This window comes from Pecten maximus, chromosome 10, assembly GCF_902652985.1.
Source record: "Pecten maximus chromosome 10, xPecMax1.1, whole genome shotgun sequence".
Taxonomy (NCBI): Eukaryota; Metazoa; Mollusca; class Bivalvia; order Pectinida; family Pectinidae; genus Pecten; species Pecten maximus.
In genome coordinates this window covers 15,770,439-15,783,709 of record NC_047024.1, presented here as the reverse complement: position 1 = coordinate 15,783,709, position 13,271 = coordinate 15,770,439, and the positions used below count along the sequence as shown (strand labels likewise).

At 35.2% G+C, this 13,271-nt stretch overlaps 1 protein-coding gene across 1 annotated transcript; it reads right to left on the bottom strand.

The window, feature by feature from the left end:
* Positions 1-5,225: 5,225 nt before the first annotated feature.
* Positions 5,226-12,744, bottom strand: LOC117335720 (oxidoreductase HTATIP2-like). The gene is made up of 5 exons (XM_033895894.1): positions 12,392-12,744; positions 10,663-10,773; positions 9,908-10,045; positions 7,852-7,913; positions 5,226-6,426 (listed from the first exon to the last, which is right to left on the bottom strand). Exons 1-5 carry the CDS (start codon positions 12,578-12,580, stop codon positions 6,207-6,209), a joined length of 720 nt encoding a protein of 239 aa, XP_033751785.1. The 5' UTR covers positions 12,581-12,744; the 3' UTR covers positions 5,226-6,206.
* Between the last annotated feature and the right edge of the window lie 527 nt (positions 12,745-13,271).

The window sequence follows — 13,271 nt, the reverse complement described above, 5'->3', positions numbered from 1 at the left end:
GATGTAACGTTAGCGATTCGCACGACCTTTACAGATATTCCATTTTATATCAGTAAGAGAAATCTCAGTGATAGATATATGAATACTAATATGCTATGTTTTAAGTAAATGTAACGACGAAGCTACCCACGACATATTTTGGACTCCATTATGTAAGAATACAAACAATTCTTAATACAGTGTGTTTAGAAATATACGAAATTTGAAACCGCTGACAGTTTAAAAGCATGTACAATACGGCAAATGTAAACACCCAGTCTGAGTACTGCTGAATACGCAATACAAATACCATATAACAGACGGGCCGAGTACACACGTGTATTTTATCAGAGCTACCGGCTTGGCTTTAAACACCAGGTATAATGTAACATAAACCCAGTAGGCGTGACGTATGCAGACATCTTTTGTGTTTAGCACACTGACTCAGGTAGGTATTTACCTGTGTTGGATATAGTGATCGATAAAATCTCGACTGACCTTTGACCCGGAACAACTAAAGACCTGACAACAAGCTGCATATAAACAATAATGGCGGACAGACGTATAGATCGGCGATGAATTTTAGAGGAAATCGAAGCATTCCTCTATGTACAGTTGTGTAAAGTCACATAACATGTGTCGTATAGTAGGAACTATAACCTAAATATCGTATGGATAGAATGACTTACGATGTATGTATGTGACAAAGGTGTTAACTAGTACATTACACACACATGTGGATTCGTTCTATATAAGTTGAGGATTTGCAAAATGGGTGCATCGGCCAACAGTACCCGTCGGCAACGACATCTACCGAACAGTGGCCTGGGTACAAGTACGAGTGCGTGTGTGCCTTTCTTGTTGTCATCACCTAGTTCGGCGGCGAGTCATACTGGCGAATATTCATGTTGTTTGTCTTATACATTACAACCCCATACTACAGACAACCGACATATCCACGCACAGGTCCAGAGGTTTGGGCGGGTGTCCTCGCTATGTGTCAAGGATATTACACACGATAAGATGGTAAAGATTATACTCTACGAGGACAGGGAACTCGATATTCTACCTCCACGTCTGCTACAAAACACTGGATTACAAATATGCAATGTCGTAGGTATTCAGAAGGACCTTGTAGTCATCCAAGTGTTTTGTCAAGGCACCATCAAATTCTTTATTTGTAGTTTGAATTATGCTTCATGTAAGGTCGTGTATGACCGTACGTATTGTCCACAAAATAAACTGCAGCTTTACGAATGTCAAATTAGCCCGGATGAAAACTTTTTACTGGTATCCCAAAATCAGTTATATGCTACAATGTATGCTCCAGGAAGTGAAGTGGAGCACGTGTCGTTAGTCAGCATAAACTGGGAAAGGTCAGAGTGCAAGGAGAGGCCATGTGACAATCTTAGCGAACAGATAAAACTTGCATGTCATCAGTCCTCCGTCGTATTCGATCCACGGACCAACAATGATTTGGTTGTGTTCACAAGTACCTCGTCTGACCGGGGTGTGATTAGTCTATACAAAACAAACAGGGACAACTTTTTATTTAAAATCATCCAATTTAGAACAGACTGCCCAGCTCTGCCAGGAAAGTGTCAAAACTTACAGTTTATGAATGACGGTTCGGCGTTGGTTCTCAGCGTTATTGGTACCGCTGCACATCCCCACTCCATCGCTTCCATCTGTGGTATGCAGGTTGTGACCGTCTACTGGTTTAATCCTGATTGCTATGACAAACTAGGGTCATTTTGGTACATTTCCCCGACATTGTTTATTCAGTATATGCCGATGATCTCCACAAGTGGAAGGTACGCCTGCTGTGGTGGGAAAATTTACAACTTAGAAGACATGCATCCGTATTTTCTTGGGACGAAATCACTGAAGCGTGTCTGCAGGGATGTTATCGTTGACTCAGTTTTAGCTGAAGATATCGGTAAACTTCCACTACCGAAACCTCTTCTGCGGTACCTGTCGGAATGCGTGGCGGATATGAATCAGAATATTTGAAATCATATTTCATTTATTGTCAATATGAGTGCAAGCTGAATAACAGTTATATTTCAAGATGATGGATTATTTATTTCATCGCAATTGCATCACATCAACCCGGGAACAATTATCTATATATCAGACATTTTTTTAAAGATACTCTCGTGTCTCCCTTATCAGACTATTAAGTTGTTTAGTGAATGTTTTTTACTGGAAAATCTTAATCAAATGGACGATTGATACGAAGCTATAACATGTGTTAATTGAGAGGAGGTGCAAAGTGCTGTCGTAACGTAGAAAGATGACGTAATACAATTGTCATGTGATCTGGACTCGTGTGAATCAAGTACAAAATAGTACATGTCTCTCGCTGACCGGGGGGGGGGGATGGCTACAATTTTTTTCATTTTATTTCTTGACAACTAACAAGGATATTATATTTTTCTAACTGAAATATGAAAGAGATTATATGACGAAACGTTTGTTCAAACTCCACATAAACAGCTTTAAATGAAACATGTAATTAAGTCTAAATAGGATTTCAACAATGAATAGTTGATATCTCAGTTTCATCAACGTTCCTTTAATTAAATGAATTACTTAACTTAGAATTTTCCGAAGGAAAGCATTATAGAATTTAAGGGAAAATCCTTAGCAATTTTTTTGTCTTTTAATTAAACAACGCTTTCCCTAGGACCATCTATAGTAAATGGATTTTGTAAGTTGAGGCTCGTTGATAAAACCGAACACTGCTCATGTAGCCAGCGGGACTGAATAATACTTTAAACAATAATTCAGTATTATATGTAAATATTCAATAGTTGCGTAACACAATCATCCTTACATAAAACATACTTTCATACCTGAAGATAACTATTAGAAACAATTCAATATTATTGAGCACATCCTATTTATACGCATCGTCTTTTTAGGATTTACACATAAAGAAGTGCTGTAATATTCGCATTGTCTTATAGAGTATTTTAATTTCGAGTTCATTCCAGACTCCTAAATCATAAAGAATTTAATTTCGTTTCCACTAGCTTATTAAGTTATGTTCGTCCCATTGTTATATATTATAGATGTGAAACTTGGAACAACATTTTGACTATTTAGTTTTGTCAAGAGTTATATCCCTTGCATTGCCGATTTCATTTGTTCGTAACTGAAATATATTATTGACCAAAAATTCGTCAGAGATCCTCATGTAATGAGGGATAAGGATTATGTGGAGAGTACAACTGTGCAATACTTAACATATTTTTATACATTTGAATCATTATTTTTATACAATGCTATGCAATGAGAAATTGCATTGATATAATTAGAGGTCTTTCATTTTAAGGAAATAAACAATTTCAAAACCATTTCTGTATTATTTCACCTGTTAATACCGGTCGATGTCTTTGTATTTTAGCCAACTTCATGAACATGTTTCATATGATGTATTTTCCTCTTAACATTCGCGTTTACATATCATTCTCAAAGTTAAAAGAATGAGAAATATAATTGGATTATTATAGCTATTGTGATTTATGTATGTACAGTATATAATTTACAATTTATATAACATTGTAATACAAATGACGAAGGAACACAACTTAATGATTCGTGCCCAGAACGGGCCTCGAACGGGCCTCAAACACACGATCTACGGCACCAAATCGCCTAGTTAGAAATACCACTGCGCCACATTCACGTTCTTAAAAAATAACGTTTCAATGGCGCAGTGATGGTCAGCCCGATACCCTGACATGATCATTGTGGAAGTCGTCTATAAGGTTATATACCTGAATCGCAATGTATTTACATACATGGAAGCGGGATTGTACACATATAATAGATATTCATCACAGTACATATTCGACTGAAAATACAAAACTTCACCTTCGGATCACCAACACATAGTGCATATGATACATTGTGCTAATTATTTGATATATAACATAGTAACACGATTGACGAAGGAAGGCAACTTTTTGACACGTGCCCTGACCGGGCCTTGAATTCGCGATTTACGGCACCCAATCGTGAGAAATACCCGCAGCTTATACCACTGCGCCACATCGGCGTTCTTAAAAAAGAACGTTTCAGTCGTCTATTTAAATGATATGAATACCTGGATCGCAATGTATTTACATACATGGATGCGAATTGTACACATATTATAAATATTCATTACAGTATTGATTTTCATGTCGTAGTTGTACTGTATTACAATGTTATATATTTCATTTCAAAATATTTTATTAACAATACACATATAAAATACAGTATTGTCAAAAGAATAAGACAACAGGCAATGTTATATATCTAATCATCAACACAATGTATCATATGCACTACGTGTGTTTGTGATCGGAAGGTAAATATTTTGAAGTTCCTGTCCTAGTTGTACTGAAATAATTATCAATATCGTAACTGTATCCTTTCAACAATGTTGTCATTATCATTACTGTATATGCAAAGCACATTCATATGTAGTTCTAACTACGACAATATCATAAATACATAGCACATATTTTGTACAAAACAAACAGAAAACTGACATGTAAACCGAATCGTAACTATATATATAAACAAAACCCTTGAAAACATACAAGGGGGTATGACCAGGTGTTTCGGAAGGATGAACGGCTTCTGCTTCAACGACAGCAACCGCAATGTACATATAGGGTAACATAAGGGCTGGATTGGTGAGGACGGAACAACCAGGCATAGCAACAAACGTCCAACGTCGGACTTCGTATCACACAAGGAAATCGGTTTTATTAGATTAGATCAAGATTTCGACCGAAAAGCTTTCTCATATTTTTTACCAACCTGCATCTCGTAAAACCCTGTATTGTATGCTTTTTTTCTATCAACAGTAGATATCTGTCCCGGGGAACAAGTCTTAGAATATAAGAGTAAGGGAAGTCCGGAAGCAGGATAATTCTATCCAGAAATGGAAAATTGACAAAAGGAAATTTTATATGACAATGCTTTTCATAAAACTATGTTGTATGTTATACTTGTTGGTCATGCTGTAAGTAAAGAAAGAAGTAAGCTGTTGATGTTTAAGAGTAAGCAATATTTTTGATTTCAATAACTTAAGTATATATCGGATTGACTAATAATAATTATGTTAGTATTTAAAAGAAAACTACAAAGCCTTCGCATAGTCTTTTTAATCTATATCTGGTAAGTTCTTCAAGACTTGCATGTCATCAGTTTTCCTCGTAAGAAAACAAACTCAAGTCGGAAAATTGTAAATTCTCACGATTTAATTTTCGGTAATGGCTTATAATATGTTTTCCGAAATAACTAGTATTATCCACAACACTGTTCTTGCAACGCCGTTCGCCTTTACAACAAACGTTTCTAATAATAACAAAACGAAGGCGTCTCTAAAGTTTTGAATGGGATATTGAACTGTAAAAATACTGGTTCAACCAAGACATCACCGATCATTTAGTATAGAGGTAGGGACATAGTTGATTACATGAAGTAAATAAGTAAACAAAAACAACAACCTTTATTACATATTGAAATATTGAAAAGAACGACGATTACTGTGATAAATGAATATGTTTTAAATTGAAAGTAGAACTAGATTATATTAAATGGCATTTTCATCAATCTAGTATTACTCCCCTCACATGAAGATAGTCAATCTCAAGTAGGGTGTTTGATGCAGCTAGTTATCTTTCCCAGAGGATTAAGATACATGGATTAACGAGGCTCGGCGCTAACTTACTCTGACTCCGTTACATATCTTAACCTAGTAAACCATTAACCATACTGCGTGATATGTAAAACATTAATCATGATAGAAACTTATCGAAAATATAGTGGTGAAAATACTTTGAATTGAAATTTTTAAGGGGAATAACTCTAGCAAAACATGTGAACAATGTGTGAGCTGAACAAATTTGATCTATTTTACAATAATTTGGAACAAGATTTTGCAACTTAAAGATAACAAAATATATCACAGTTATTGAGAACGTTATTGAGACAGGCGATAAACAAACTCACAAAGCCTAGTAATATCTGAATTTGACAAATAAACAAATGAAATATCTGAAAATAAAGAAATATTAATGAAAGATTACAATTATGAGCAGAGTACGTGATAATTTTGAAGGCTACGACGTCATAATTTTGAAAACAATAACGTCATAATTGATAAAAAATACGTCATAATTTTGAAAGAAAAACGATGACGTCATTTTGTGATGTTTATTATCTCAATTCTTCTTGTCCTGCTTAATCAAGCTATGTATCTGTTCATTGTTGTGGACTCTGAGTTTCTCGTCACCAGGTGTCACCGTGTCCACGACCATTGCTCCTCCTACGTAAGATGTTGGTACTGCGCTATATGTGGGGAACATGCAAATCAATGGTTTCATTAGGAACTGGGTTACCCGTTCTCCTAGGCGACGTTCTGAGCGATCACACAACAGGAACCTATCGAGGAATGTAGAAGTATTTCAGAAATCGTCGGAAGCACAAGCAGGTTGACCCACATGTATATATATGATACTTTTTAGAATTTGTTAATGTTTTGCGACATTCTATGTTTATACCACAGTCGATAGCACAGAAACCATATTTCGACATATAACGGTTACTACTATCGTAGACAATGGAAACATAGCATGTTTTGATAGTCAGTCACGACAAGGGAACATCGCATGTATTGATAGTCAATCGAGACAACGGGAACAATGCATGTTTTGACAGTCAGTCACGACAATGGGAACATCGCATGTTTTGATAGTCAATCGCGACAATGGGAACAATGCATATATTGATAGTCAGTCACGACAATGGGAACAATGCATGTTTTGATAGTCAATCGCGACAATGGGAACATTACGTGTTTTGACAGCCCATTGCGAAGTTATTGTAAAGTATATATATATACTAGGACGGACAACAGTTGTCTTTAAAAACTGACGAAATATTATTTGGAAAATTTTTTTTCACGAAAAGCACGATCAGGTTATATATTGAAAAACCTACACTCTCGACAAAATAGTAGTTATGACTCAATCAAAAAAGAATATGCTATTGTGCTATGAATTTTATAGAAGACCAAAAGTTATACGCAATACGCTATTACCACTGTCCATCTGAGTTGTTATTCTTATCTCTTGAATGCTTCATTCAGTGTCTCGATAAAAATGTATGTCCTTCGCCTCTAGATTCGATTCGTAACTTTCAGTCTGATAAGCGATACTATTGTATATGTTGGTATTAGATATATATTATGCCTTTTATGATAATTACATGCAGTAAAATTATTAAGACAACAAGACAATAACAATGTTAACGAAGGGAGGTTGACCTAATGTCTGTAAAAAGTGATGGTATTTATTAAATAGAGACATGATATACATTTTAATCATCAATGAACGTTTGTCACAAAAGTACTACATCGGAGGCATTAGAAAAAAAGTTATATAGAAAAAAAAATAAAGATAAAGAAATCAAAAGGTAGATTAGAAACGGCATGATAATAGGAAAAGGTAGATACATTCACGGAATTTTTTGGATTTTCATAATCCGAAATGTTCTACGTGAAACAGCTAAACTAACATAATACTATTACACTAGTATCTCTAAGTAGCAGTAAATGATAACGCGGTATATTGTTTTATCGCTTAATTCGATCGACGTTTATACGCTATCATCACGACCCTACTGATTGATACATTAATATATTGATGACTACATATTTTAATGTCTTATACCATTCTTACTTCTTTTCAAAACTAAAATAAATAATTATCTACAATGAGGACGGTCAGTTTATTTTATATGAACTGTCATGTCCCTATATTGACAGCTATGACGTCATTATGTCATTGGTTGGTATGTAATACTCACGCGGGTTTAAATATAGATAACTTGTCAAACGACATCTTCTTCAGGGCATCTTCTACTTCTCCCTAGAACAGATATACCGTTTAAATGAAACCTCCTTTTTAAGCCCCAACTTCCACTGTTTAATTTATACCCTCCTTTTTAAAACCTAACTTCTACTACTGTTTTCATGAAACCCTCCTTTTAAAACCCTAACTTCTAATGTTTTAATGAAACCCTCCTTTTAAAACCCTAACTTCTATTGTTTTAATGAAACCCTCCTTTTAAAACCCTAACTTCTACTGTTTTAATAAAACCCTCCTTTTTAAACCCTAACTTCTACTGTTTTAATAAAACCCTCCTTTTAAAACCCTAACTTCTACTGTCTTAACAAAACCCTCCTTTTTAAACCTTAACTTCTACTGATTTAATAAAACCCTCCTTTTAAAACCCTAACTTCTACTGTCTTAATAAAACCCTCCTTTTTAAACCCTAACTTCTACTGTTCTAATAAAACCCTCCTTTTTAAACCCTAACTTCTACTGTCTTAATAAAACCTTCCTTTTTAAACCCTAACTTCTACTGTTTTAATAAAACCCTCCTTTTTAAACCCTAACTTCTCCTAATGTTTTAATAAAACCTTCCTTTTTAAACCCTAACTTCTTCTACTGTGTTAATGAAACCCTCCTTTTTAAACCCTAACTTCTTCTACTGTCTTAATAAAACCTTCCTTTTTAAAACCTAACTTCTTCTACTGTGTTAATGAAACCTTCCTTTTTAAACCCTAACTTCTTCTACTGTCTTAATAAAACCTTCCTTTTTAAAACCTAACTTCTTCTACTGTGTTAATGAAACCCTCCTTTTTAAACCCTAACTTCTTCTACTGTTTTGATAAAACCTTCCTTTTTAAACCCTAACTTCTTCTACTGTCTTGATAAAACCTTCCTTTTTAAAACCTAACTTCTCCTACTGTTTTAATAAAACCTTCCTTTTTAAAACCTAACTTCTCACTCTATTTTAATGAAACCTTTCTTTTAAACCCTAACTTCTGTTTTCATGAAACCCTTCTTTTTAAACCCTAACTTCTATTGTTTTAATGAAACCCTCCTTTTAAACCATAACTTCTCCTACTATTTAAATGAAACCCTCCTTTTTGAACCCTAACTTGTCTATGTCTAACACATGGATGACCTTATACATTCATACATTTAAAACGTAAAGGTTATTTGCTCTTTTCAAAAGGTTCAATATTTCAATGGTAGAATACTTTACTGAAAATTGATGCCTCGAAATAAAACATTTTTGAAATGATTTGTGACAGTTAACTCGGATCACATTTCCCGATGAAGATTGTTTGCTTGCTGGCTTGTGAATACATGTATATCGTTACATTGGCGATTTAATTTTTACTGCCTCTGACTAGATTAAACTTTCATTTTGTAAATTTGTACACACTAGAATATACTTTGTACACTTAGATCCACAGGTGGAACAGCTTATTTATCTGCTATCACCAATTTAACTATCACGCAGACAGTTCAGATTCAGATCTGACATTCCTTGTAAGCATCGAGCTCATGGCCCCTATTGAAACTGAAAGTGAAAAGATATTGTGAAATGATTCTAACTTCCATGCAGTGTTGGTTGTATCTAGCTCAGGGCACAGGGTTTCGGGTTTAGTTTTATTAATAATGTATGACACTTGTTAATAACGACATCCGTAACGATTCAGTAATCATACACATGATAAAACATAATGAAACTTATTTTCAAGGAACATGAATGTGTATGAATACCGGATATATACACAACGCCGTAGTTATTCTCTGATGTCATCAAGTGACCAAATCACACACTCGTACATTGTCCACTGAATTTTCAATCTAGTGGAGAGAATTTTAAATCGACCAACAGATAATATAAGGATTAATCCTCAAGTAAATCTAACAGAAATATTAATTGTTTCACTTGATTACTATTTTTGATAACATTTTGTACAAATCATTGAATTATTAACTGTTTTGTGGTGAGTGTGAGTCATGCTGATCAACTGATAAAAGAAACAGGTATGTTTATTTACCTTGGTTTTAATGTAGAGAAACATGCTGTTTTTATCCGCAGTTGAAGCCGTCACTACACTGAAATGTTGACAGCCGGCAGATTTGGAAATCTCTGCGCTTTTCAGTACATAATCCCGATCGACCTTGATAAATCCTTCCTGCAGGAAAGAATATTTAAATGTTGAAAATAAACATATCAATATAAAACATATATCATAAAAAATCCCATATATTTTATCTTATAATTTCTATGTCACTTCAAATGTTCCCTTAACGCTCAGCATTTTGGGAGTGGGCGACTTGTTTGCCCATTATCAGTATCACGTGACCGTGTGAGGTGTCCTGTTGGTTGTTTTCGGCAGTATGCTTCAGTGAGGTAGCACTATAATTTCGGATTCAGTTCCGTCCTATCACAATGAAACAAACAAAGAGCAACATCCCAGACACAAACACGCACGCTACTTGCATCAATCTTGCACACAGGGAAGGTCATAATTAAATTACCTTAGCTTTTGATAGGACGTTAAATAATACTAAACCAAACCAAACCATATTTGACACAGAGGAGGTCGTCCTTAAATGACCTTAGCTTTTGATAGGACGTTAAATAATACTAAACCAAACCAAACCATATTTGACACAGGGGAGGTCGTAATTAAATTACCTTAGCTTTTGATAGGATGTTTAACATACTAAACCAAACCCTGGCGATGATTCGTCTAAAAATTTTCACAACATATGTTCATGACGTAACACATATCATTGTGTGCATTACCCTTCCTGCCGCTTTAGCTTTAGTAGTCCCCAAACAACAGTACCCAACTTCGCATCCTTGAAACGCCTCCGTGTGTTCCTCCAGTTTGTCATAATCAACAATTTTCTGTTCCTGTTGACAACAATAAAAGATTATTGTAATTTCGCATATAGGTAATATAAACATCGTGGTTAGCTATATCATCATATGCCTCTGTGGTATAGGGAGTTCTCAAGTTGGTGTTTTTGTTAGAATTTTGAAAAAAAGTGAACAAGTGAAAAATGATAAAAAAAAATCTATAATGAGTATGGTTTCATAATGGATATTTAGGTACTTTTGGAGTATAATCTATGAAAGAATTATGTTCGCGCTACAAACCTATTTCACAGAGCCGTAATAGGATTTTTCTTTAATTTAGAGCTTTCTTGGTTTATGAACGATTTGCCTTACTAATTCGTAATCAACATCAACACGATCTAACTTACCTTCACAAATTATTGGCAATAGCTTAAAAAAAGCAATTCCTGACACAGGGACGATATCGTGACATATCGCTTGGGATAAGCATTGATATTACAGGTGGTAGATGTTTCGGTCCTTGAGATGTAACGTAACCTACTTGTCATGTTTTGATTAACTCCATTAGTGGCTTGGTTCAGATTATATAAGTATACATTATGCTATTTTGAAATTCAATATTGAAATTGATGAAATGTATTGAAATTTATTGAATTATTGGTCTTTTTCGCCTACCAATCCAGGTTTGGAAATTTGTATGATCTATTTCGATCTTGCTTTTGGTAGCTTTCAATCATGAATACTTGGGACCCTTAGCATTACTGACGAGTCCTAGAAAGATTTTACAGATGTATGGTGTCTCTAACATCACTGACGAGTCCTAGAAGGACGAAAAAGCAATGCGATGTCCCTAACATCACTGACGTGTCCTAGAAGGACTAAACAGCTGTATGATGTCTCTAACATCACTGACGAGTCCTAGAAGGACGAAACAGCAATGTGATGTCTCTAACATCACTGACGAGTCCTAGAAGGACTAAACAGCTGTATGATGTCCCTAACATCACTGACGAGACCTTGAAGGACTAAATAGCTGTATGATGTCCCTAACATCACTGTCGAGTCCTAGAAGGATGAAACAGCTGTACGATTCCCCTAACATCACTTACGAGTCCTAGAAGGACTTAAACAGCTGTACGATTTCCCTAACATCACTTACGAGTCCTGGAAGGACTTAAACAGCTGTGTGATGTCCCTAACATCACTGTCGAGTCCTAGGAAGACGAACTAGTTGAACGGTGCAGTATAATTTTTTTTCTACTATATCTAACTTAATTCATTTTCTAAAACTTTTTTTTCTAAAAATGCTAATATCGTAACAGTATCACTCTTGAGATTAATATATTGGTATCTTGCACTTTGTTCGGTGAATTGTGAATTCCAAACTTTTATCTACAGAAGTGAAATATGTATGGCTTCAATGGAGACACATGTTAAATTTCTCTGTATATAATTTATACTTACAAACTCTGGTCCGGGGTCAGAATTCAACTCTGTATATATAATTTATACTTACAAACTCTGGTCCGGGGTCAGAATTCAACTCTGTATATATAATTTATACTTACAAACTCTGGTCCGGGGTCAGAATTCAACTCTGTATATATAATTTATACTTACAAACTCTGGTCCGGGGTCAGAGTTCAGTTCTATATATATCGTTAATACTTACAAACTCTGGTCCGGGGTCAGGGTTCAGCTCCACTTTCCGACGACCAATGAGGACAACTTTGTTAAATATTCTATTTTTAGACAAGGCTTTGACTAGCTCCTTCCCACACTCCCCCGTATATCCAATGACGAAGGCCGTCTTCCCCATGTCCCTGTAGTGTTTAACCTTGTCCTCAAACTCCTCCGACATTCTTCACAAATATTAACTATATTAAAAACACCTTTAAAAGACAAGAGCTCAATATAAGGAAAGAGACCTTAGAATTCTCAGACCATATCTTAAGCAATCAACAGGAAATTCCGACAGACACATACTTAAATACTGGCAAACTGAACCTAACACAATTCTAAGCCAGGATGAATAAAACGAGGCTTAAAAAACAAGGTTATCGCCAGGTAAATCAAGGTAAAATCGAGATAACAACATGTCCTCAAATCAAGACACCCGGTCATATCAGCGAGAACTTAACCACTATACAATGTGGGTGTTTATTGACAACATTCGTCTGTGTATTACTAACCATTTACTGTCTGAAGACTTGGGCAGTATCAAAACTAAGAGTGAAACATTTAGCATCCATATGTCCTAAATGGCAGGAATCAAATACCTCAAAGTCAAAATGTGGGAAAAATATGCCGGACTGTAAATTTTCTGTATCGTCATATAGAATAAGAGATGATATCATGGTCCGGTCCACATTGTTCACAGTCTTCATATCTGCACATTTTCGTAAAACATACGAAAAATTGAAGCACAGACAAGAGGAGAGAAGTCGGTTAATTTTCTGTTGGGAACATACGCCTTTTTACGTATACACTGTTTTGGCGGAAGACAAAAATACTTCAAATATTTGAGTTAAGACCTTAAAAGTGGATTCGAT

Coding starts and splice junctions, on each gene's coding strand:
- LOC117335720 (XM_033895894.1), bottom strand. CDS start 12,580: ATGTCGGAGGAGTTTGAGGACAAGGTTAAACACTACAGGGACATGGGG. Junction 7,914..9,907: donor TTCTCTACATTAAAACCAAG/GTAAATAAACAT, acceptor TATCTGTTCTAG/GGAGAAGTAGAAGATGCCCT. Junction 6,427..7,851: donor TTATCTATATTTAAACCCGC/GTGAGTATTACA, acceptor ATTCCTCGATAG/GTTCCTGTTGTGTGATCGCT.